The 27294-nt window shown below is 48.8% G+C and overlaps 1 protein-coding gene across 1 annotated transcript in view; it reads left to right on the top strand.

Moving 5' to 3' along the window:
• The window catches only part of ARPC1A (actin related protein 2/3 complex subunit 1A), a 66820-nt gene that overhangs the window by 28007 nt on the left and 11519 nt on the right, over positions 1–27294 (top strand). The window contains exons 2-4 of the mRNA XM_073546677.1: positions 9747–9841; positions 16608–16712; positions 17276–17498. Coding sequence (XP_073402778.1) covers positions 9778–9841; positions 16608–16712; positions 17276–17498 — 392 coding nt within the window. The 5' untranslated portion in view covers positions 9747–9777. The remainder of the gene's footprint in view (positions 1–9746; positions 9842–16607; positions 16713–17275; positions 17499–27294) is intronic.

The following is a 27294-nucleotide window of genomic DNA, read 5'->3' as shown; positions in this document are numbered from 1 at the left end:
CCTGTATATAGTGTGTATGTGCCAGGAGTGTGCCCTGTATATAGTGTGTATGTGCCAGGAGTGTGCCCGCTATATAGTGTGTATGTGCCAGGAGTGTGCCCGGTATATAGTGTGTATGTGCCAGGAGTGTGCCCGCTATATAGTGTGTATGTGCCCAGGAGTGTGCCCGCTATATAGTGTGTATGTGCCAGGAGTGTGCTTTGTATATAGTGTGTATGTGCCCAGGAGTATATACACTATATATTTTGTATGTGCCCTGTATATAGTGTGTATGTGCAAGGAGTGTGCCCACTATATAGTGTGTATGTGCCCAGGAGTGTGCCCACTATATAGTGTGTATGTGCCCAGGAGTGTGCCCTGTATATAGTGTGTTTGTGCCAGGAGTGTGCCCTGTATATAGTGTGTTTGTGCCAGGAGTGTGCCCTGTATATAGTGTGTATGTGCCAGGAGTGTGCCCGCTATATAGTGTGTATGTGCCAGGAGTGTGCCCGCTATATAGTGTGTATGTGCCAGGAGTGTGCCCCCTATATAGTGTGTATGTGCCCAGGAGTGTGCCCTGTATATAGTGTGTATGTGCCCTGTATATAGTGTGTATGTGCCAGGAGTGTGCCCTGTATATAGTGTGTATGTGCCCATGAGTGTGTCCGGTGTATAGTGTGTATGTGCCAGGAGTCTGCCCGGTATATAGTGTGTATGTGCCAGGAGTGTGCCCGGTTTATAGTGTGTATGTGCCAGGAGTGTGCCCGGTTTATAGTGTGTATGTGCCAGGAGTGTGCCCGGTTTATAGTGTGTATGTGCCAGGAGTGTGCCCTGTATATAGTGTGTATGTGCCAGGAGTGTGCCCTGTATATAGTGTGTATGTGCCAGGAGTGTGCCCGCTATATAGTGTGTATGTGCCAGGAGTGTGCCCGCTATATAGTGTGTATGTGCCAGCAGTGTGCCCGCTATATAGTGTGTATGTGCCCAGGAGTGTGCCCGCTTTATAGTGTGTATGTGCCCAGGAGTATATACAATATATAGTGTGTATGTGCCATGAGTATGCCCGGTATATAGTGTGTATGTGCCAGGAGAGTTCCCGGTATATAGTGTGTATGTGCCAGGAGTGTGCCCGGTATCTAGTGTGTATGTGCCAGGAGTGTGCCCGGTATCTAGTGTGTACGTGCCAGGAGTGTGCCCGGTATATAGTGTGTATGTGCCCAGGAGTGTACCCGGTATATAGTGTGTATGTGCCCAGGAGTGTGCCCGGTATATAGTGTGTATGTGCCAGGAGTATTCCCGGTATATAGTGTGTATGTGCCAGGAGTGTGCCCGGTATATAGTGTGTACGTGCCAGGAGTGTGCCCGGTATATAGTGTGTATGTGCCCAGGAGTGTACCCGGTATATAGTGTGTATGTGCCCAGGAGTGTGCCCGGTATATAGTGTGTATGTGCCCAGGAGTGTGCCCGGTATATAGTGTGTATGTGCCCAGGAGTGTGCCCGGTATATAGTGTGTATGTGCCCAGGAGTGTGCCCGGTATATAGTGTGTATGTGCCCAGGAGTGTGCCCGGTATATAGTGTGTATGTGCCCAGGAGTGTGCCCGGTATATAGTGTGTATGTGCCCAGGAGTGTGCCCGGTATATAGTGTGTATGTGCCCAGGAGTGTGCCCGGTATATAGTGTGTATGTGCCCAGGAGTGTGCCCGGTATATAGTGTGTATGTGCCAGGAGTGTGCCCTGTATATAGTGTGTATGTGCCCAGGAGTGTGCCTGGTATATAGTGTGTATGTGCCCAGGAGTGTGCCCGGTATATATTGTGTATGTGCAAGGAGTGTGCCCTGTATATAGTGTGTATGGTCCCAGGAGTATATACACTATATAGTGTGTATGTGCCCAGGAGTGTGCCCTGTATATAGTGTGTATGTGCCAGGAGTGTGCCCTGTATATAGTGTGTATGTGCCCAGGAGTATATACACTATATAGTGTGTATGTGCCAGGAGTGTGCCCTGTATATAGTGTGTATGTGCCAGGAGTGTGCCCTGTATATAGTGTGTATGTGCCCAGGAGTATATACACTATATTGTGTGTGTGTGCCAGGAGTGTGCCCGGTGTATATTGTGTATGTGCCAGGAGTGTGCCCTGTATATAGTGTGTATGTGCCAGGAGTGTGCCCAGTATATAGTGTGTATGTGCCCAGGAGTATATACACTATATAGTGTGTATGTGCCAGGAGTGTGCCCTGTTTATAGTGTGTATGTGCCCAGGAGTGTGCCCTGTATATAGTGTGTATGTGCCCTGTATATAGTGTGTATGTGCCAGTAGTGTGCCCTGTATATAGTGTGTGTGTGCCCGGTATATAGTGTGTATGTGCCCAGGAGTATATACACTATATGGTGTGTATGTGCCAGGAGTGTGTCCGGTGTATAGTGTGTATGTGCCAGGAGTGTGTCCGGTGTATAGTGTGTATGTGCCAGGAGTGTGCCCGGTATATAGTGTGTATGTGCCAGGAGTGTGCCCGGTATATAGTGTGTATGTGCCAGGAGTGTGCCCGCTATATAGTGTGTATGTGCCAGGAGTGTGCCCGCTATATAGTGTGTATGTGCCCAGGAGTGTGCCCGGTATATAGTGTGTATGTGCCAGGAGTGTGCCCGGTATATAGTGTATATGTGCCAGGAGTATGCCCGGTATATAGTGTGTATGTGCCAGGAGTATGCCCGGTATATAGTGTGTATGTGCCAGGAGTGTGCCCGGTATATAGTGTGTACGTGCCCGGAGTGTGCCCGGTATATAGTGTGTATGTGCCCAGGAGTGTGCCTGGTATATAGTGTGTATGTGCCCAGGATTATTCCCGGTATATAGTGTATGTGCCCAGGAGTATGCCTGGTATATAGTGTGTATGTGCCCAGGAGTATATACACTATATAGTGTGTATGTGCCCGCTATATAGTGTGTATGTTCCCAGGAGTGTGCCCGCTATATAGTGTGTATGTGCCCAGGAGTGTGCCCGCTATATAGTGTGTATGTGCCCAGGAGTATATACAATATATAGTGTGTATGTGCCCAGGAGTGTGCCCGCTATATAGTGTGTATGTGCCCAGGAGTGTGCCCGCTATATAGTGTGTATGTGCCCAGGAGTGTGCCCGCTTTATAGTGTGTATGTGCCCAGGAGTGTGCCCGCTTTATAGTGTGAATGTGCCCAGGAGTATATACAATATATAGTGTGTATGTGCCAGGGGTGTGCCCAGGAGTGTGCCCGGTGTATAGTGTGTATGTGCCAGGAGTGTGCCCGGTGTATAGTGTGTATGTGCCAGGAGTGTGCCCGCTATATAGTGTGTATGTGCCAGGAGTGTGCCCCCTATATAGTGTGTATGTGCCCAGGAGTGTGCCCTGTATATAGTGTGTATGTGCCCTGTATATAGTGTGTATGTGCCAGGAGTGTGCCCTGTATATAGTGTGTATGTGCCCATGAGTGTGTCCGGTGTATAGTGTGTATGTGCCAGGAGTCTGCCCGGTATATAGTGTGTATGTGCCAGGAGTGTGCCCGGTTTATAGTGTGTATGTGCCAGGAGTGTGCCCGGTTTATAGTGTGTATGTGCCAGGAGTGTGCCCGGTTTATAGTGTGTATGTGCCAGGAGTGTGCCCTGTATATAGTGTGTATGTGCCAGGAGTGTGCCCTGTATATAGTGTGTATGTGCCAGGAGTGTGCCCGCTATATAGTGTGTATGTGCCAGGAGTGTGCCCGCTATATAGTGTGTATGTGCCAGCAGTGTGCCCGCTATATAGTGTGTATGTGCCCAGGAGTGTGCCCGCTTTATAGTGTGTATGTGCCCAGGAGTATATACAATATATAGTGTGTATGTGCCATGAGTATGCCCGGTATATAGTGTGTATGTGCCAGGAGAGTTCCCGGTATATAGTGTGTATGTGCCAGGAGTGTGCCCGGTATCTAGTGTGTATGTGCCAGGAGTGTGCCCGGTATCTAGTGTGTACGTGCCAGGAGTGTGCCCGGTATATAGTGTGTATGTGCCCAGGAGTGTACCCGGTATATAGTGTGTATGTGCCCAGGAGTGTGCCCGGTATATAGTGTGTATGTGCCAGGAGTATTCCCGGTATATAGTGTGTATGTGCCAGGAGTGTGCCCGGTATATAGTGTGTACGTGCCAGGAGTGTGCCCGGTATATAGTGTGTATGTGCCCAGGAGTGTACCCGGTATATAGTGTGTATGTGCCCAGGAGTGTGCCCGGTATATAGTGTGTATGTGCCCAGGAGTGTGCCCGGTATATAGTGTGTATGTGCCCAGGAGTGTGCCCGGTATATAGTGTGTATGTGCCCAGGAGTGTGCCCGGTATATAGTGTGTATGTGCCCAGGAGTGTGCCCGGTATATAGTGTGTATGTGCCCAGGAGTGTGCCCGGTATATAGTGTGTATGTGCCCAGGAGTGTGCCCGGTATATAGTGTGTATGTGCCCAGGAGTGTGCCCGGTATATAGTGTGTATGTGCCCAGGAGTGTGCCCGGTATATAGTGTGTATGTGCCAGGAGTGTGCCCTGTATATAGTGTGTATGTGCCCAGGAGTGTGCCTGGTATATAGTGTGTATGTGCCCAGGAGTGTGCCCGGTATATATTGTGTATGTGCAAGGAGTGTGCCCTGTATATAGTGTGTATGGTCCCAGGAGTATATACACTATATAGTGTGTATGTGCCCAGGAGTGTGCCCTGTATATAGTGTGTATGTGCCAGGAGTGTGCCCTGTATATAGTGTGTATGTGCCCAGGAGTATATACACTATATAGTGTGTATGTGCCAGGAGTGTGCCCTGTATATAGTGTGTATGTGCCAGGAGTGTGCCCTGTATATAGTGTGTATGTGCCCAGGAGTATATACACTATATTGTGTGTGTGTGCCAGGAGTGTGCCCGGTGTATATTGTGTATGTGCCAGGAGTGTGCCCTGTATATAGTGTGTATGTGCCAGGAGTGTGCCCAGTATATAGTGTGTATGTGCCCAGGAGTATATACACTATATAGTGTGTATGTGCCAGGAGTGTGCCCTGTTTATAGTGTGTATGTGCCCAGGAGTGTGCCCTGTATATAGTGTGTATGTGCCCTGTATATAGTGTGTATGTGCCAGTAGTGTGCCCTGTATATAGTGTGTGTGTGCCCGGTATATAGTGTGTATGTGCCCAGGAGTATATACACTATATGGTGTGTATGTGCCAGGAGTGTGTCCGGTGTATAGTGTGTATGTGCCAGGAGTGTGTCCGGTGTATAGTGTGTATGTGCCAGGAGTGTGCCCGGTATATAGTGTGTATGTGCCAGGAGTGTGCCCGGTATATAGTGTGTATGTGCCAGGAGTGTGCCCGCTATATAGTGTGTATGTGCCAGGAGTGTGCCCGCTATATAGTGTGTATGTGCCCAGGAGTGTGCCCGGTATATAGTGTGTATGTGCCAGGAGTGTGCCCGGTATATAGTGTATATGTGCCAGGAGTATGCCCGGTATATAGTGTGTATGTGCCAGGAGTATGCCCGGTATATAGTGTGTATGTGCCAGGAGTGTGCCCGGTATATAGTGTGTACGTGCCCGGAGTGTGCCCGGTATATAGTGTGTATGTGCCCAGGAGTGTGCCTGGTATATAGTGTGTATGTGCCCAGGATTATTCCCGGTATATAGTGTATGTGCCCAGGAGTATGCCTGGTATATAGTGTGTATGTGCCCAGGAGTATATACACTATATAGTGTGTATGTGCCCGCTATATAGTGTGTATGTTCCCAGGAGTGTGCCCGCTATATAGTGTGTATGTGCCCAGGAGTGTGCCCGCTATATAGTGTGTATGTGCCCAGGAGTATATACAATATATAGTGTGTATGTGCCCAGGAGTGTGCCCGCTATATAGTGTGTATGTGCCCAGGAGTGTGCCCGCTATATAGTGTGTATGTGCCCAGGAGTGTGCCCGCTTTATAGTGTGTATGTGCCCAGGAGTGTGCCCGCTTTATAGTGTGAATGTGCCCAGGAGTATATACAATATATAGTGTGTATGTGCCAGGGGTGTGCCCAGGAGTGTGCCCGGTGTATAGTGTGTATGTGCCAGGAGTGTGCCCGGTGTATAGTGTGTATGTGCCCAGGAGTATATACAATATATAGTGTGTATGTGCCAGGAGTATGCCCGGTATATAGTGTGTATGTGCCAGGAGAGTGCCCGGTATATAGTGTGTATGTGCCAGGAGTGTGCCCTGTATATAGTGTATATGTGCCAGGAGTATGCCCAGTATATAGTGTGTATGTGCCAGGAGTGTGCCCGGTATATAGTGTGTACGTGCCAGGAGTGTGCCCGGTATATAGTGTGTACGTGCCAGGAGTGTGCCCGGTATATAGTGTGTATGTGCCCAGGAGTGTACCCGGTATATAGTGTGTATGTGCCAGGAGTGTGCCCGGTATATAGTTTGTATGTGCCCAGAAGTGTGCTCGGTATATAGTGTGTATGTGCCAGGAGTGTGCCCGGTATATAGTGTATATGTGCCAGGAGTATGCCCGGTATATAGTGTGTATGTGCCAGGAGTGTGCCCGGTATATAGTGTGTACGTGCCCGGAGTGTGCCCGGTATATAGTGTGTATGTGCCCAGGAGTGTGCCTGGTATATAGTGTGTATGTGCCCAGGATTATTCCCGGTATATAGTGTATGTGCCCAGGAGTATGCCTGGTATATAGTGTGTATGTGCCCAGGAGTATATACACTATATAGTGTGTATGTGCCAGGAGTGTGCCCTGTATATAGTGTGTATGTGCCAGGAGTGTGCCCTGTATATAGTGTGTATGTGCCAGGAGTGTGCCCGGTATATAGTGTGTATGTGCCCATGATTGTGCCCGGTATATAGTGTGTATGTGCCAGGAGTGTGCACTGTATATAGTGTGTATGTGGCCAGGAGTGTGCCCGGTATATAGTGTGTTTGTGCCAGGAGTGTGCCCGGTATATAGTGTGTATGTGCCAGGAGTGTATACACTATATAGTGTGTATGTGCCCAGGAGTGTGCCCGGTATATAGTGTGTATGTGCCCAGTATATAGTGTGTACGTGCCCAGGAGTTTGCCCAGTATATAGTGTGTATGTGCCCAGAAGTGTGCCCGCTATATTAGTGAGTATGTGCCAGGAGTGTGCCCAGTATATGGTGTGTATGTGCCCAGGAGTATGCCCGGTATTTAGTGTGTATGTGCCCAGGAGTCTGCCCGCTATATAGTTTGTATGTGCCCAGAGGGGTGTGCACTGTGTACCCAGTGTATATGTGCTCATGGTGGCACTGTACAGAGGGGTGTACATGGTGTGCCCAGTGTATATGTGCTCATGGTGGCACTGTACAGAGGGGTGTACATGGTGTGTACAGTGTATATGTGCTCATGGTGGCACTGTACAGAGGGGTGTTCCCGTTGTGCCCAGTGTTCCTTGTATTTGTGCTGATGGTGGCACTGTACAGAGGAGTGTACATGGTGTGTACAGTGTATATGTGCTCATGGTGGCACTGTACAGAGGGGTGTACATGGTGTGTACAGTGTATATGTGCTCATGGTGGCACTGTACAGAGGGGTGTACATGGTGTGTACAGTGTATATGTGCTCATGGTGGCACTGTAAAGAGGGGTGTGCCCAGTGTACCGTGTATATGTGCTCATGGTGACACTGTACAGAGGGGTGTGCCCAGTGTACCGTGTATATGTGCTCATGGTGGCACTGTACAGAGGAGTGTACATGGTGTGTACAGTGTATATGTGCTCATGGTGGCAATGTACAGAGGGGTGTACATGGTGTGACCAGTGTTTATGTGCTCGTGGTGGCACTGTACAGAGGAGTGTACATGGTGTGTACAGTGTATATGTGCTCATGGTGGCACTGTACAGAGGGGTGTACATGGTGTGACCAGTGTTTGTGCTTGTGGTGGCACTGTACAGAGGGGTGTACATGGTGTATACAGTGTATATGTGCTCATGGTGGCACTGTACAGAAGGGTGTTCCCGGTGTGCCCAGTGTACCGTGTATATGTGCTCATGGTGGCACTGTACAGAGGGGTGTGCCCAGTGTACAGTGTATATGTGCTCATGGCACTGTACAGAGAGGTGTACATCATGTGTACAGTGTATATGTGCTAATGGTGGCAATGTACAGAGGGGTGTGCCCAGTGTACCGTGTATATGTGCTCATGGTGGCACTGTACAGAGGGATGTGCCCAGTGTACCGTGTATATGTGCTCATGGTGGCACTGTACAGAGGAGTGTACATGGTGTGTACAGTGTATATGTGCTCATGGTGGCACTGTACAGAGGGGTGTTCCCAGTGTGCCCAGTGTACAGTGTATATTTGCTCATGGTGGCACTGTACAGAGGGGTGTGCCCAGTGTACCGTATATATGTGCTCATGGTGGCACTGTACAGAGGGGTGTACATGGTGTATAAAGTGTATATGTGCTCATGGTGGCACTGTACAGAAGGGTGTTCCCGGTGTGCCCAGTGTACCGTGTATATGTGCTCATGGTGGCACTGTACAGAGGGGTGTGCCCAGTGTACAGTGTTTATGTGCTCATGGTGGCACTGTACAGAGTGTACATGGTGTATACAGTGTATATGTGCTCATGGTGGCACTGTACAGAGTGTACATGGTGTGTACAGTGTATATGTGCTCATGGTGGCACTGTACAGAGAGGTGTACATCATGTGTACAGTGTATATGTGCTCATGGTGGCACTGTACAGAGGGATGTGCCCAGTGTACCGTGTATATGTGCTCATGGTGGCACTGTACAGAGGGATGTGCCCAGTGTACCGTGTATATGTGCTCATGGTGGCACTGTACAGAGGAGTGTACATGGTGTGTACAGTGTATATGTGCTCATGGTGGCACTGTACAGAGGGGTGTTCCCGGTGTGCCCAGTGTACAGTGTATATTTGCTCATGGTGGCACTGTACAGAGGGGTGTGCCCAGTGTACCGTATACATGTGCTCATGGTGGCACTGTACAGAGGAGTGTACATGGTGTGTACAGTGTATATGTGCTCATGGTGGCACTATACATAGGGGTGTGCCCTGTGTACCGTATATATGTGCTCATGGTGGCACTGTACAGAGGGGTGTACCCAGTGTACCGTGTATATTTGCTCATGGTGGCACTGTACAGAGGAGTGTACATGGTGTATACAGTGTATATGTGCTCATGGTAGCACTGTACGGAGGGGTGTTCCCGATGTGCCCAGTGTACCGTGTATATGTGCTCATGGTGGCCCTGTACAGAGGGGTGTGCCCAGTGTACAGTATATATGTGCTCATGGTGGCACTGTACAGAGGGGTATACACAGTGTGCTCAGTATATAATAATAAACCCTCGGGTTTTTGCTGTGGATTTGCAGTTTTGTCCTGCCGTCGGTCTGCACTGGGATGAATGAGCAGCGCTGGGGACTTATGGAGCTGGCCACTGCCCTTGATTACAGGTCTCTCCCTGCATGCGTGTGTATAGTCAATGGCAGTGAGGAGAAGCCGCTGGGGACCCACTTGTCCAACTAGTCTCCTGTGCAGCTCGGCCCCTGGCATCTTTTAGGGCATGTTTTTCTCTGTATGGTCGCAGTGTTTTGTAGTCGCACGTACCCGGCTGAGATCATAAAGCCAGTGACTGGTTCATGCTGCCCGTGGGATCGGTTGTCTGGTTCCCTTTAAACAATTACTATTGGATATCACATGAGTACTTCTAGCAGATTTGTAGAGTCTACATGATACATTTATATTTCTCTGTCTTCAGTCTTCTAGGTTTCCCCACAAGATAAACCAGAATGTCTCTTCATCAGTTCCTGCTGGAACCCATCAGCTGCCATGCCTGGAATAAAGACCGTACCCGTAAGCCGATCCCTCCTGTTAATTGTACTTCTATTATGGGACTTGATGTGTAAGATAAGCCAGCTCTCCAGTGAAGTATTACATGAGGTCTCAGACAGTAAATTGCTGTATTCACATTACACGCACGGCACAGTGGAGGACCTGGGTTAAGGTTTGTCATATTTTGCGTGAGAGCCGATTAGAAAATAAACAGGTAAGTAACCAGCATCAGTGGGGATAGACTTTACCATTGGATTCTCCGGGTCAGTGCCCTATGCCTGAATTATTATGTCTGCTGTCCTGCTAAATTGTATTAGGCCTCTTTCACACATCAGGTTTTCGCCGTCAGGCGCGATCCGGCGCTTTTGACAGAAACCGGATCCGGCGAAATGCAATGCCGGATCCGGTTTCCCCCCCATTGACTTGCATTTGCGCCGGATCGCGCCGGATGGCCATGCGTTTCATCCGGTTTTCGCCGGATCCGGCAATGTGTCGCGATCCGGCGTCTGGAAAAAACGGCTACTGTAACGTTTTTTGTCTCCGGCGAAAAAGCCGGATCCGGCGCGTCCGGCTTTTTCACACAATGAAAGCCTATGAGCGCCGCAATGCGCCTGATCCGGCGAAAGCCGGATCCGGTGGCCGGATCCGTTTTTTTTGGTCTGAGCATGCTGAGTAGCTCTGCCCACAAGACATACAGTGGGGAAAAAAAGTATTTAGTCAGTCAGCAATAGTGCAAGTTCCACCACTTAAAAAGATGAGAGGCGTCTGTAATTTACATCATAGGTAGACCTCAACTATGGGAGACAAACTGAGAAAAAAAAATCCAGAAAATCACATTGTCTGTTTTTTTTCATTTTATTTGCATATTATGGTGGAAAATAAGTATTTGGTCAGAAACAAGCAATCAAGATTTCTGGCTCTCACAGACCTGTAACTTCTTCTTTAAGAGTCTCCTCTTTCCTCCACTCATTACCTGTAGTAATGGCACCTGTTTAAACTTGTTATCAGTATAAAAAGACACCTGTGCACACCCTCAAACAGTCTGACTCCAAACTCCACTATGGTGAAGACCAAAGAGCTGTCAAAGGACACCAGAAACAAAATTGTAGCCCTGCACCAGGCTGGGAAGACTGAATCTACAATAGCCAACCAGCTTGGAGTGAAGAAATCAACTGTGGGAGCAATAATTAGAAAATGGAAGACATACAAGACCACTGATAATCTCCCTCGATCTGGTGCTCCACGCAAAATCCCACCCCGTGGGGTCAGAATGATCACAAGAACGGTGAACAAAAATCCCAGAACCACGCGGGGGGACCTAGTGAATGAACTGCAGAGAGCTGGGACCAATGTAACAAGGCCTACCATAAGTAACACACTACGCCACCATGGACTCAGATCCTGCAGTGCCAGACGTGTCCCACTGCTTAAGCCTGTACATGTCCGAGCCCATCTGAAGTTTGCTAGAGAGCATTTGGATGATCCAGAGGAGTTTTGGGAGAATGTCCTATGGTCTGATGAAACCAAACTGGAACTGTTTGGTAGAAACACAACTTGTCGTGTTTGGAGGAAAAAGAATACTGAGTTGCATCCATCAAACACCATACCTACTGTAAAGCATGGGGGTGGAAACATCATGCTTTGGGGCTGTTTCACTGCAAAGGGGCCAGGACGAATGATCCGGGTACATGAAAGAATGAATGGGGCCATGTATCGTGAGATTTTGAGTGCAAACCTCCTTCCATCAGCAAGGGCATTGAAGATGAAATGTGGCTGGGTCTTTCAACATGACAATGATCCAAAGCACACCGCCAGGGCAACGAAGGAGTGGCTTCGTAAGAAGCATTTCAAGGTCCTGGAGTGGCCTAGCCAGTCTCCAGATCTCAACCCTATAGAAAACCTTTGGAGGGAGTTGAAAGTCCGTGTTGCCAAGCGAAAAGCCAAAAACATCACTGCTCTAGAGGAGATCTGCATGGAGGAATGGGCCAACATACCAACAACAGTGTGTGGCAACCTTGTGAAGACTTACAGAAAACGTTTGACCTCTGTCATTGCCAACAAAGGATATATCACAAAGTATTGAGATGAAATTTTGTTTCTGACCAAATACTTATTTTCCACCATAATATGCAAATAAAATGAAAAAAAAACAGACAATGTGATTTTCTGGATTTTTTTTTCTCAGTTTGTCTCCCATAGTTGAGGTCTACCTATGATGTAAATTACAGACGCCTCTCATCTTTTTAAGTGGTGGAACTTGCACTATTGCTGACTGACTAAATACTTTTTTTCCCCACTGTATATAAAAGCAAGACAGTGGGACCCACAGCCACACCCAACATGCCACCCAAGAAAGCAACCAAGCGCAGCAGGAGAAGGCAGGAGACCACTGCAGCACCATCAGCACCACCACCCCAAATGGAGCAGCAAATGGAACATGCTGAGGAGGGGAGTCCAGCAGCAGATGAGAGACGGTAATTATCAAATCCCCCATTCCTCCAAACTAGGGCCATGGAATATCAAGATATTCATTGGCCCTTTATTTCTCTTTATTCAACAGCCGCCCAAGAGATGCAGCAGCAGCAGCAGAACTGGCATCACTGGCAGCAGCAACAGCAGCAGCAATACCCACAGCCATGGAGTCTGGCCATCAACAGGACAGCACATCTTCTTCTGGGAGCCCTCCCTCGCATCGTCAGCGTTTGACGGTAAGTTTTTATTTCCAAAATCCATCATCTCTGTAATATATGTCTATTCATTGCCTTTTATTTCAAAACAGGAATCACAAGATGAAGAGGAGCTCCCAGAAGAAGAAGGAAGGGGTGGACAGACACCTGGAGTGGGCTCACAATTGGTACGTTTTTTGCATCAAACGCAGAAACACAACATCACACTACACACAACACATAGAAAACAATGTTCTGCAGACCACACACAGCAAACAAATGCCTACATCCAAAGACCTAACATTTTTTGTTTTCTTCTCTAGTCTTCCCAATCTGGTGCTCGGCCAAGAGGTCCTCGCAGTGCCTCCCAGGGTCGTCGGCGACAGCAACGCGGCGGTCACCAGCGTGTAAGTATAAATATTTTTGCTTTGTTTTTTTGCACTTTTTATTTCATTTCTTTTGTGGAGGCTAATTATGTTATTTTTGTCTTTTTCTTTAACAGCCTTCACAGCGTGCTCCCGACTCTGACGGTGAGGATGGAGGACTCGATGTGGACCACCTCATCGATCTCGTCAGAGAAAGGGAACCGCTCTGGAATATGGCTGACCGCCGCCACGCTGACCTTATCGTTACCCGACGACTCTGGGAGGAAATCTGTTCGCTCCTTGTGGGCCGCTGGGAGGACCTCGATGTTCGGGCCCAGATTAAAGAGCGTAAGTATATACAGTACCGGTTGCTTGATGTAAACCAGTGTTTCCCGAACTCCAGTCCTCGTGGTCCCCACGGATCATGTGTTCAGGATTTCTACTTACTATGGAAATCCTGAAAACATGACCCCTGGGGACCATGAGGACTGGAGTTTGTGAAACACTGATGTTGTATACTAACCACTCCTTTCTCGTTTCAGGGAACAGAATTGTGAATCGGTGGCGGTCTGTGAGGGATCGTTTCAAGATGGAGTTCAATAAAGAGATGCGGGCCCCGAGTGGATCTGGAGGACGCAGGAGCAAGTACAAGTACGCACAAGCCCTGTCGTTCCTCCGGGAAACAATGGTCACTAGAAGGTAAATATTACACACCACATGTGAAAAAAAATGTTAGATGTAACTTTTTTTTTTCAGCCAGGGCCATACCATGTCAGTATTTTAATTGTTTTTTTTTCTCTTTATTCCACAGCACGGTGAGCAGCACTCGGGAGCCTGCACGATTGGACCCTTCTGAGGCGATCCCTGAGGAGACCGGCACCGAGGGACACTTCGACCGCCCCGGTACATCTGCACCTTCCCAGCCTTCCCACACATTCGACCCATCTGTCCCATCCACCAGCACAGGAGCATCGTGGCCGCCTACATTACATGAAGCTGCTGGTGAGGAGATCGCTTTCCCTTTACCCCACCTTTCTGCCCCTGCCACCTCTAGTACACCTGCGGGTACTGGGCGACAGCGGCAGAGGGGTCAGGAAAAGAGTTATGCGCAAGAGTTCTTGCATCTGAATGCATCTTTCCAGAACTGTCTAAAAGTCTTGTCAGAGCAAATCTCCGCAGGCTTTCAGCAGATCAACTCCAGCATTCTGGAGGTGAAGACACTTCTGCAAACCATGCATTCAGAAGCAAGATCTTCGCCAAACCACACCTTTTTCAGGTCTGTTGTGGAGCGCATGGCAACACTATCTCCTACCCAGCAGATGCATGTAATTCATTCGTGCCACGGTGCTCTACAGCAGGTTACCTCCCAACCTCCACCTCCCACCACTGTAGTTCCTCCACCTGCACCCCCTCCAGCCACTTTCCATCCTCCCCCTCCAGCCACTTTCCATCCTCCCCCTCCTATTACATCTGCACCCCCTCCAGCCACTTTCCATCCTCCCCCTCCTATTACATCTGCACCCCCTCCAGCCACTTTCCATCCTCCCCCTCCTATTACATACCAGCAACCTCACCAGTACCAGCAACCTCCCCAGTACCAGACATCTCCCCACTTCCAGCAACCTGCCCCGTACCAAACTCCTTCCCCGTACCAAACTCCTTCCCCGTACCAAACTCCTTCCCCGTACCAAACTCCTTCCCCATACCAAACTCCTTCCCCGTACCAAACTCCTTCCCCGTACCAAACTCCTTCCCCGTACCAAACTCCTTCCCCGTACCAAACTCCTTCCCCGTACCAAACTCCTTCCCCGTACCAAACTCCTTCCCCGTACCAAACTCCTTCCCCGTACCACTTTCCATCAACATCATCTGCTCCTACAGTCCCTGCCCAACCCTCCACTCCACCGCCCACCACCTCTTCTGCCTCCCACATGTCCACCCATTCTGTAGCTTTTTCCACACCTTCACCTCTAACTGTTCCTTCCCCACCACGATCCCAGTCCTCTCTCCACACACCCAGTGTCGAAGTGTCCCGCAGCCCCTCCAGCAGTATTTCCACCCCACACTACACAGATTTGTAATGTGTGTTTTTTAATAAAAATGCCCATTGGGTTTAAAACCTTTATTAAAAAAGTTTTTTGCACTTTAAAAACATTTTACAAAAAAAAAAAAAATTTTAAATAAAAGTTAAATTATCGTTTCACAATGGTTGTCTGTCATTTCTTTCTGCGGCGAACTATGTTTAAAAAAAAGGTTAAATACAGGGTATTTCAAAGGTAAAAAGGTATTCAAAACCAGGTATATAACTATGGGTAAATTTTAGCTTTTTGCCACAGTTGTGTTCCTGGTTGTGTTTGAAGCAAAGTATTTCACCTAAAAAGTTGTGTTTATTGTTGGTTATTTCCTAACAATGTACACAACTTTTGTTAAAAGGTGAAATACTTTGCATAAAACACAACCAGGTACACACCTGTGGCCTAAAGCTAAAAATAGTAAGACCATGACAAGATAGCCAACTTTGGTTGGCAAAGGTATATACTGTTGGTCCAGAAGGTACACAAGTTTGGTTAGGGCACAAATCTTTCACACTCTGTCATCCTGCCAGTGTACTCTGCCTTGAGGTGACATAAAGTATAGTGCAAAATTGTCCCTCATTACTGAAACCGTCACAGAACTTCTAGTGGTAATATTTCCAATGACAACATCCATCTTCGCCAGTAACTTGCTCTTCTCTCCAACCTGCACTTTCTTCTCTACAACCTGTCAAAGAAGGGCTGTAGGAACATGCTATATATAGTTTTCCAGTAGCCAATCCCGTTCGGAAGGCCACAAGGGTCAATTTTAAAAACCGGATCAGGCGTAATCCGTCGAAAAACGGATAGAAAAACGGATGGAAAAACGGATGAACCGGATGAGACGGATCCGGTTTTGTCTGTCAAGAACAAGACGGATCCGGCAGAAAACCAGATCCGGCACATCAGGTTTTACAAAACATTTGCCGGATCCGGCATTCCGGCACGACGCCGGATCACGCCTGACGCCGAAAACCTGATGTGTGAAAGTAGCCTTAGTGTTCCCCAACTCCAGTCCTCAAGAGCCACCAACGGTTCATGTTTTCAGGTTTTCCTTAGTATGGCCCAGGTGATAATTGCAATACCTGCACAGGCAATAACTCCATCACCTGGGCAATACTAATGAAATCCTGAATACGTGACCTGTTGGTGGCTCTTGAGGACTGGAGTTGAGGAACACTGATAGGTGCTGTGGACAAAGTCAAGTGTTACCATATAAATGGAAGGCATCTGCACACAAATAGTCTCCGCGGGCTGATAACGGGCATCGGAGCTCCTGTGTGATCAGGATTGGTGGCAGTTCCAGCCGTTTGACTCCATTTATCATACTTTTAAGAAATGTTTAATTGTCCTTTTGTGATGGTTATTCCTGGTAAAACCTTGTTCAGTGGAGGTGAAAGGCATGTCTCACCGAAACAGCTCCATTTCATATGACCTACTACGATACATGGGTGTCATCGTGTGAGGGTCTCCAGCCTGCCTATGAGCCCGTGGGAAGATCCGCTAACAAAGTGTAGCTCGTGTGCACCGTCAACTTTACATTACTTGGACAGTGTGTCATGTGCATTATGGTCTGTGACAAGTGTAAAATCAGAGCTGCTCAGGCATCATTTCTGATAAAGATGGTCTTGATGGCTTACTGTAGTTATGATCACTAATGCTCTCCTTTCCTCACCCTCCACAGAAATTGCATTAAGTCCTAATAACCATGAGGTGCATATCTACAAACAAAATGGGAACCAGTGGGTGAAAGTGCATGAATTAAAGGAACACAATGGGCACATTACAGGTAAGGTAGCGAGAGGTTTTCAGCTCTGGATGTAGAAGTAGCCATGAGAGCAACTCAAGTTTTATCAACTTTTCTATGTGTGAAGAACGTTTTCATGTTCCTAAAAGCACCTAAGTATTCCAAGGCTCACCCCCTAAGTTGTATAAATATTTGGCCAAAATCTGCTCTCACTCCGCATTATTTTCGCAATAATTCATTTAAGAACAAGCTTTTAGGACTATGTAGATCTGTAGCCAGTCGTATCACATTTTGGCTCATTTTGAAGACTTACAATACTATTCTTAAAAAGGCTCCATTTATAAGTTGGGTTAGTCCAGTGAAGATTTGCAAAGCTGCTGTTTTAGCCATATGTGATCTTGGGACATAATACAAGCTGCTGACCATAGGCTCCACTTCAGAGCTGCACTTAGGGGTATGGTCACACGCAGCGGATTTGTTAAATACCTTTTTGCAATTGATAAGTTCATCAGTTTTCTGTAAGCACTGTTCAGAAATTGCTACATCAAATCTGTCATGTGCGTATACGCCGAAGAGTCTGTTCTTTCACTGCTTTATTTCTTTAGGCATTGATTGGGCTCCTAAAAGTGACCGAATTGTGACCTGCGGAGCTGATCGCAATGCATATGTGTGGAGCCAGAAGGACGGAGTGTGGAAACCTACACTTGTCATCCTGCGCATAAACCGGGCTGCCACTTTTGTGAAATGGTCGCCTTCAGAAAATAAGTTTGCTGTTGGGAGTGGCGCACGACTCATATCTGTGTGTTATTTTGAGTCAGAAAATGACTGGTAAGAATCTTAGAAGTTAGTATTTTCCTATATATGCCTACAGGTGACAGCCTCACACTACCACATCATTTACCTGAAACCCCCATGAAATGTTACAGTAATGCAACATTACTTTAAGGGCATTGTTGGTGGGGTATGCTATATTAGGTAAAGGAGATGTACTGTAGTGTTTTGTTTTCTTACATATTTACTGGTATAGCAGGTCAGTAATAAAAAAAAAAAAAGCATAACTCACCATCCAATCCCCATCTATAGCACTCTCCAGGTCTCCCTCAGTCTACAATCCATTTCTTCTGGTAGGGACACAATGGGACCACTACAGCCAATCCGTGATCGCCGCGGTGAACAATACAACTGGTCATTAGCTGCTGTCAAATAAATTGAAACACCCGACAAATGTATTGTTGATGTAGAAAAAGTGCAAAAATACGGTCCAGTAAGGATTTATACAAAAAAGCCGTTCCCCTTTGGTGTATACTGCTACTTAAACGGACACCACTATAAATCCTCCTACGTGTGGAGACACTGGAAGGCAGAACAGGACGCCCACACTCGTGTGTGACGTTTCAGGGTTAGTCTTCTTCAAGCATGGGGGAAGATATCCCCGAAATATTGCAATGGTGTGCGGGCGTACTGTTCTCCTTGTAGTGTCTCAGCATTCAGGATTTTCTCCTGTGGATCTACAGCAGTGTCCATTTAACCCCTTTATGACCAGAGGTATTTTCTTTATGCGTTTTGTTTTTTTGGCTCCCCTTCTTCCCAGAGCCATAACTTTTTTTATTTTCTGTCAAAATGGCCGTGCGAGGGCTTTTTTTTTTTTTTTTTTTTGCAGGACGAGTTGTTCTTTTGAACAATACCATTGGTTATAACATATCGTGTACTGGAAAACTGGAAAAAAAAATCCAAGTGTGGTGAAATTGCAAGAAAAATGCAATTCCACAGTTTTTTTTTTTTTTTTTGTTTACCATGTTCACTAAATGCTAAGACTGACCAGGCATTATGATTTTCCAGGTCATTATGAGTTCATAGACACCAAACGTGTCTAGGTTCCTTTTTATTTAAGTAGTGAGAAAAAAAAAATCCAAACTTTGGTTAAAAACAAAAAAACCACGCCATTTTCTGAGACCTGTAGCGTCTCCATTTTTCGTGACCTGGGGCTGGGTGAAGGTTTATTTGTGCGCCGAGCTGACCTTTTTATTGATACCATTTTGGTGTAGATGCAATCTTTTAATCGCTCATTATTACATTTTATTGCACTGTACCTGCAACCAAAAAAGTGTAATTTAGCGATTGGATTCTCTTTTTATATTGATAGAGCGGGCAATTCTGAACGCAGCGATACCAAATGTGTATTTCTCCTTCGTCTCATTGGGGGACACAGAGACTGTGGGTGTGTGCTTCTGCCGTCTGGAGGCTGACACTAAGTATACAAAAAAAGAGTTAGCTCCTCCTCCGCCGCATACACCCTCGCCCCCAGACCGGGCGTAACTCAGTTTTTTGCTTAGTGTCTGATGGAGGCACACGCAGTCTGGAGCTCCAGACTAGATTTTTTTTTTTTCTCTTTTTCTATGAAGATAAGACAGGGGCGACGGATCCTATAGAGAGGGTCCGATCTCCCCAAATCATCAACGGGCGACCACGTGTGAGTAACCCTCCACGTGTCCTCTCCCGCACCGAGGGACACATCTGGGACTTTTTCCCAGACAACCATTTTTCTTTTTTTTTTATTTTGTAAAGAGGCGGCAACGCATCCTGATAAGAGGATGCGGTTTCCCCACAACTTCAACAGGCGAGCACGTGTGAGCAGAACCCAGGGGTCAGCTTCCACGTTGTTCCTCTCCTACAACACAATGTATTGAGGCCCCTTCCGCCCCTAGGTAGTGAGTCCAGGGGTTGAGTTGGAGGCGCAGGTGAGCCGAGGAATCTAGACACTGGACGCGGCCGAGTACAGGAAGAAGCCGGTTCCAGAAACCTCCCCCTCCCTGCCGGGGATGGAGCCACACGGCGGAAGGCCCTGCTCACCTTTAATAATAGGGAGATTCGCCTCTCTCCCCCGGTGAGTAACGGTAGGAGGCCGTTTGCCCAGAGTGGCGCTGCACCCGGACGCCGCACGCCCGTGTGTTCCGGAGTGCGGCCGGAGGACCGCCGGCGGCCGCGGCCCCCGCTGCAGGAGGAGGCCGTGAGTATCGCGCGAGACCCCGCCGACTTCCGGTGGCAGCCGGAAGACCCGCCCGCTGACTTCTCGTGTGGCTCAGGCCAGGGGGTGGAGAGCGGCGGGCGCACAAGTCCCGGAGCGGAGACTCCCGCCCTACCACCTCGCATCCGCGCATGCGGAGTTTTCCCGGGGTACTTCAAGCAGGAGTGGGACACTGCCGGTGGGTAAGTGCAACTCCGTTTGCAGATCCGCACTGGTAGTCAGGGAAGGGGTTACCCTCCTCCTCCTTCTACCCTGCCTTTCAGCTTGTGCAAATATGTCTGCCAAAGGGAAAGCTCACTCTTTCCTTTACGCTGTTTGCGTTTCTTGTGGGGTCAGGCTGCCAAAGGCACAGGCGGGTAAATTTTGTGAAGCCTGCGAGTCAGAGCGCGCCCAGGAGCCCCCCACTGTTTCAGAACCCAGGGGTCAGGACCCCCCGGAATGGGCGGTGTCTTTATCGAATTCTATGCTGTCCCTTACAAGGGCAATTGAATCCCTTCGAGGCCCGGGCAGGGACAAGGATGGTGGTCTGCCAGCGGAAGATAGCTCGTCCTCGTCTCAGGACCCTCCAACCGTTAGAGGCCGCTCCAGTACCAGGCAAGCTCATGTCAAAAGGGCTCGTTCCCCGTCGGCCGGGCCCTCCGGAACTTCGGCGGCAGGTTTTAGGGCATCTCTTTCCCCGTCGCTGAGCTCAGGGAGTGATCAGGATGAGGGCGGGGAGGAGGAAGCCTGGAATCTAGAAAGCCTGGGGTACCAGGACTCGGTGGACAGTCTCATTGAGGCAGTCAACCAGACATTAGAGATCGAGGACGATGTACCCACAGCCTCAGGTCACAAGGTCTCTTTCAAGAAATCCAGGCGACCACATAGAAGGTTTGCCACGCATCCGGAGTTTGAGGAGCTAGTCCAGAAACATAGAGAACACCCGGATAAGCGTTTTACAATGCAAAAAGCGCTGCAAGCAAAGTATCCATTTCCTCCTGAGCTCCATAAGGGATGGGTAGAGTCGCCAGTAGTGGACCCACCGGTATCACGTTTAGCATCAAGATCGCTATTGTCGATACCCAGTGTTTCTTCTATAAAGGACCCAACTGATCGCCTCATGGACGGGCTTGCCCGCTCGGTATATGAGGCAGCAGGGTCGGCTCTGGCCCCCTCCTTTGCGGCAACTTGGGTGGCTAAAGCCATGGTTTCATGGGGGGACGCTCTGTATAAGGCCCTCCAAGACAGGGATCTGCCCGCGGAGATCTTGGAGGTGGCAAATCAGATATCAGGAGCGAGTGGTTATCTTGTCAGCGCCTCACTGGACGCGGCCGAGTGTTCGGCTGTGGCGGCAGCAAATGCGATCGCCATTAGGCGTGCATTATGGCTGAGGTTGTGGAAAGCGGATTCTATCTCTAAAAAATCCTTAACCTCATTGCCTTTTCAGGGCAATCGGCTGTTCGGTGAGAAGCTTGATAAGCTTATCTCAGAAGCCACAGGGGGGAGAAGTAGTTTCCTCCCGCAGCAGAGAAGTTGCCCGGCATTCAGGCAAACGCAGAGGCGTTTTCGGCCCTTTCGTAGCTCCTGGGGGGGGACTTCGGCCAGGGCATACTCCTCCGCAAACGATGGCCAGAGTAGGGAAAAGCAAACCTCTTACAGGGCCAATCCGCTGGGTAGAGGCCGAGGCCGTTTGCCCAAGGCGAGGGGGGCCAGATCCCAAAAGCCTCCAGCTAAATGACTGGAGGCGCTCCGTACCTACGGACGACACAGTGGGCGGACGCCTACTAGGGTTCAGCCACGTTTGGGTCGCAGTGGCACGCGACACTTGGGTGGCAGAACTAATATCGTCCGGGTACAAGATAGAGTTTGTCGGACGCCCGCCACAGCGATTCTTCCGTTCCCGACTTTCCAAGACAGATTCGCAGGCGGAAAGTTTGTTACAGGCTATAATGACGCTACAGCGCAAAGGGGTCATCGCCCCAGTGCCACAGGGCGAAGAGACGCAGGGGTTTTACTCCAACCTGTTTTCGGTCCCCAAAAAGGACGGGACTGTGAGGCCAGTACTGGATCTAAAGATCCTCAACAAATTCATCAGGGTCAGGCGATTCCGGATGGAGTCCCTCCGCTCGGTCATTGCAGCCATGGATCCAGGGGAATTCCTGGCCTCGATCGATGTGCAGGATGCATATCTACACATTCCGATATTTCCTCCACACCAGAGGTTCCTGCGATTTGCGATCGGAGAACGACATTTCCAATTTGTGGCTCTGCCCTTCGGTTTAGCCACTGCCCCCAGAGTCTTTACAAAGATAATGGCGGTGGTTATGGCCATCCTGCATGCACGGGGCATAACGGTGCTACCTTACCTGGACGACCTTTTGGTAAAGGGGCCGTCGTTTCAGGAATGCCAGGACAATGTCAGTATCACTCTGGATACCCTGGCCCGTCTAGGCTGGTTGATCAATCGGAACAAGTCGTCCTTGGTTCCAGCCCAAAGAATCGTATTCCTGGGCATGGTTTTCGACACCTCCCGGGGGCTGGTGATCCTCCCTCAGGACAAGGCGCGAAAAATCAAGCAAGGGGTACGGAACCTTCTACAGCCGGGCACCAGATCCATCAGGTACGGCATGAGTGTGTTGGGCAGAATGGTGGCAGCGATGGAGGCAATCCCGTTTGCCCAGTTCCATCTCCGTCCGCTTCAGCATGCGCTCTTGTCAGCATGGGACCGAAGGCTGCTGTCTCTCAGTCATCGGTGCAAGTTGTCTCCGCTGGTCCGACGTTCACTCCGGTGGTGGACTCGCGACTCGTCTCTGGTCCAGGGGAAACCTTTTCCCCCGGAGCAGTGGTAGGTGGTGACGACCGATGCAAGCCTGCAGGGTTGGGGAGCAGTTTTCCAGAGTCACACAGCCCAGGGGCGGTGGTCCATTCAGGAGATAATTCTCCCGATCAACATTCTGGAGATACGGGCAATACGTTTGGCCCTGCAACATTTTCAGTGTTTCCTGAGACACCGGCCGGTGCGCATTCAGTCGGACAATGCTACAGCAGTAGCATATGTCAACCATCAAGGGGGCACGCGCAGCCAGGCAGCCATGCGCGAGGTCGGGCTGGTACTGCGTTGGGCAGAGAAGAACCGCGTGGTAATTTCAGCGGTGCACATTCCGGGAGTCGAAAACTGGGCGGCAGATTTTCTCAGCCGACAGGGGGTCGCGGCAGGGGAATGGTCCCTGCACCCCGAGATCTTTCAGCAGATCTGCCAACGGTGGGGGACACCAGACGTGGACCTTATGGCATCCAGAGAGAACGCCAAAGTACAAAGGTTTGTTGCTCGATCCCTCGATCCGCAGGCAATCGCAGCAGACGCTCTGGTGCTCCCATGGAGCCAGTTTCCTCTCTCGTACTTGTTCCCCCCCCCTGCCGCTGCTTCCAAGAGTCATCAGGAAAATAAGGAGAGAGAGGGTTCCAGCAATTCTGCTGGCCCCAGACTGGCCCCGGCGGGCCTGGTATGCGGATCTGGTTCAACTAGTGGCGGACGTACCCTGGCGTCTCCCAGATCGGCCGGACTTACTGTCCCAGGGGCCGATCTGCCATCCGAACTTAGGGGCCCTGTATTTGACGGCATGGCCATTGAATCTTGGCTGTTAACACAGGCAGGATTCAGGCGCGATGTGGCGGCCACGATGGTGAGTGCCCGAAAGCCTTCCTCGGCGAGAGTATATCATCGAACTTGGGAAGTTTTTTTCCGTTGGTGTAGGGATCGTGAAGTGGCTCCTCTAGTTTTTTCGATCCCCAACGTACTGGCTTTTCTGCAGGCAGGGCTGGACGCAGGGTTGGCTCCGAGTTCGCTCAGAACGCAAGTCTCGGCCCTGTCGGTGCTTTTCCAACGAAAAGTCGCTTCCGTCTGGCAGGTTAGGACGTTTATGCAGGGGGTCGCACATTTAGTACCCCCCTATAAGGCGCCGACGGAATCATGGGACCTGAACTTGGTGCTCAGGGCCCTTCAAGAGGCTCCTTTTGAACCATTGCAAGAGGTCTCCTTACCTTATCTGTCCAGAAAGGTCGTTTTTCTCGTAGCTATAACGTCTATTAGGCGGGTTTCGGAATTGGCGGCCTTATCTTGTAAACCGCCGTTCCTGACCTTTTATAAAGATAAGGTAGTTTTAAGGCCAGCTCCTCCCTTCTTGCCGAAGGTTGTGTCTGCATTCCATATCAACGAAGACATTGTCTTACCCTCGTTTTGCCCGGCACCGGTGCACAGGGTAGAAAAGGCTTTGCACACCCTGGATCTGGTAAGAGCTCTTAGGAGGTATGTGACAAGGACGGCACCATTCCGCCAGACAGACTCTCTATTCGTGGTCCCAGAAGGGCGGCGGAAGGGGCTCGCTGCGTCCAGAGCGACTTTGGCCAGATGGGTTCGCCTGACGGTCCAAGAATCTTATCAAATCAGTGGCACGCCGGTTCCGGCAGGGATCAAGGCTCACTCGGCACGAGCAGTGGGTGCCTCATGGGCACTGCGACACCAGGCTTCAGCGGAGCAGGTGTGCAAAGCAGCTACCTGGTCCAGTTTGCATACGTTTGTAAAACATTATAACGTACATACCCAGGCATCCTCGGATGAAAGTCTGGGAAGAAAGATTCTCCAGGCAGCAGTTGCGCACCTCTAATCAGGGGCGCAAAATAGCATGAATTGGGTGAGCTAAGATCCCGCCCAGAGGACTGCTTTAGAACGTCCCACAGTCTCTGTGTCCCCCAATGAGACGAAGGAGAAACATGGATTTTTGTGAGTACTCACCGTAAAATCCTTTTCTCCGAGACGCTCATTGGGGGACACAGCACCCACCCTATCAGCCAGTTGGCATTTACTTATTTTGAGTTATACAAATCCTTGTGCAAGGTTTAGGGTGGCCCCTTTTTCAGACATATAATTTCTTGCCTGAGTTTAAGGCGCGTTCTCCTACTGCTTATGCACTAAACTGAGTTACGCCCGGTCTGGGGGCGAGGGTGTATGCGGCGGAGGAGGAGCTAACTCTTTTTTTGTATACTTAGTGTCAGCCTCCAGACGGCAGAAGCACACACCCACAGTCTCTGTGTCCCCCAATGAGCGTCTCGGAGAAAAGGATTTTACGGTGAGTACTCACAAAAATCCATGTATTTGATTTTTATTTTTGTCTTATTTTGAATGGGGCGAAAGGAGGGTGATTTGAACTTTATTTTTTTACTTTTTGTATGCTTCAATAGTTTCCATGGGAGACTATAAGCTGCAGTTGTCTAATCGTCTCTTCTACACACAGGCCATTATCAGATCGCCTGTATGTAGCAGAATTGCTGACTTGCTATAAGCACCAACCACCGGACGGTGCTTATAGAATTCCGGCAATAATAGCCATAGAGGTCTGCTTCAGACCCCTGGTTGTCATGCCGACCCATCGGTGACCCACGATCACATGACGGAGTCACCGATGGGTGGGATTTCAGACGCGCTTCTGGTAAGCACCAATTAAATGCTGCTATCAGAGATTGACAGCGGCATTTCACGGGTTAATAGCCGCAGGTGGATCGCGATTCCACCCGCGGCTGTTAAGAGGCACGTGTCAGCTGTTCAAAACAGCTGACATGTGCCGGGAAAGATGTGGGCTCTGCGCTGGAGCCCACATCAAAGAGAGGGATTCCGACGTGGGCGTACTATTATGCCCAACGTCGGAAAGGGGTTAAGTAGCAGTATGCACCAAGGGTGAACTGCTTTTTTAATATATACAGTGGGGAAAAAAAGTATTTAGTCAGTCAGCAATAGTGCAAGTTCCACCACTTAAAAAGATGAGAGGCGTCTGTAATTTACATCATAGGTAGACCTCAACTATGGGAGACAAACTGAGAAAAAAAAATCCAGAAAATCACATTCTGTTTTTTTTTCATTTTATTTGCATATTATGGTGGAAAATAAGTATTTGGTCAGAAACAAGCAATCAAGATTTCTGGCTCTCACAGACCTGTAACTTCTTCTTTAAGAGTCTCCTCTTTCCTCCACTCATTACCTGTAGTAATGGCACCTGTTTAAACTTGTTATCAGTATAAAAAGACACCTGTGCACACCCTCAAACAGTCTGACTCCAAACTCCACTATGGTGAAGACCAAAGAGCCGTCAAAGGACACCAGAAACAAAATTGTAGCCCTGCACCAGGCTGGGAAGACTGAATCTGCAATAGCCAACCAGCTTGGAGTGAAGAAATCAACTGTGGGAGCAATAATTAGAAAATGGAAGACATACAAGACCACTGATAATTTCCCTCGATCTGGTGCTCCACGCAAAATCCCACCCCGTGGGGTCAGAATGATCACAAGAACGGTGAGCAAAAATCCCAGAACCACGCGGGGGGACCTAGTGAATGAACTGCAGAGAGCTGGGACCAATGTAACAAGGCCTACCATAAGTAACACACTACGCCACCATGGACTCAGATCCTGCAGTGCCAGACGTGTCCCACTGCTTAAGCCTGTACATGTCCGGGCCCGTCTGAAGTTTGCTAGAGAGCATTTGGATGATCCAGAGGAGTTTTGGGAGAATGTCCTATGGTCTGATGAAACCAAACTGGAACTGTTTGGTAGAAACACAACTTGTCGTGTTTGGAGGAAAAAGAATACTGAGTTGCATCCATCAAACACCATACCTACTGTAAAGCATGGTGGTGGAAACATCATGCTTTGGGGCTGTTTCTCTGCAAAGGGGCCAGGACGACTGATCCGGGTACATGAAAGAATGAATGGGGCCATGTATCGTGAGATTTTGAGTGCAAACCTCCTTCCATCAGCAAGGGCATTGAAGATGAAACGTGGCTGGGTCTTTCAACATGACAATGATCCAAAGCACACCGCCAGGGCAACGAAGTAGTGGCTTCGTAAGAAGCATTTCAAGGTCCTGGAGTGGCCTAGCCAGTCTCCAGATCTTAACCCTATAGAAAACCTTTGGAGGGAGTTGAAAGTCTGTGTTGCCAAGCGAAAAGCCAAAAACATCACTGCTCTAGAGGAGATCTGCATGGAGGAATGGGCCAACATACCAACAACAGTGTGTGGCAACCTTGTGAAGACTTACAGAAAACGTTTGACCTCTGTCATTGCCAACAAAGGATATATCACAAAGTATTGAGATGAAATTTTGTTTCTGACCAAATACTTATTTTCCACCATAATATGCAAATAAAATGAAAAAAAAAAACAGACAATGTGATTTTCTGGATTTTTTTTTTCTCAGTTTGTCTCCCATAGTTGAGGTCTACCTATGATGTAAATTACAGACGCCTCTCATCTTTTTAAGTGGTGGAACTTGCACTATTGCTGACTGACTAAATACTTTTTTTCCCCACTGTATATCCTGGCTGGGCTTCTATGTGAAGAATACATTTGTGTTTCAATGTATGTTGGATTTTAGAGTGTGAGGACACACCGAATTGTACTTGCTGTTCTGGTTGGTGATTTGAAAATGGATTGGATGGTGTTGTCACATGTCCGTGGTTCGTGTATCTGTACATCGGCAGGTGAGGATGATGCCTGAACAGAAGAGTATAAGTCTAGGTCTCAATAAGATGTTGTACAGTTAATAACTTATAAAGAACCCTCTTCCCAAT

This window comes from Dendrobates tinctorius, unplaced genomic scaffold (assembly GCF_039654945.1).
Source record: "Dendrobates tinctorius isolate UK_male_01 unplaced genomic scaffold, ASM3965494v1 ptg000150l, whole genome shotgun sequence".
Taxonomy (NCBI): Eukaryota; Metazoa; Chordata; class Amphibia; order Anura; family Dendrobatidae; genus Dendrobates; species Dendrobates tinctorius.
The sequence above is the reverse complement of the archived record's forward strand: the minus strand, read 5'-3'. Positions and strand labels throughout refer to the sequence as shown.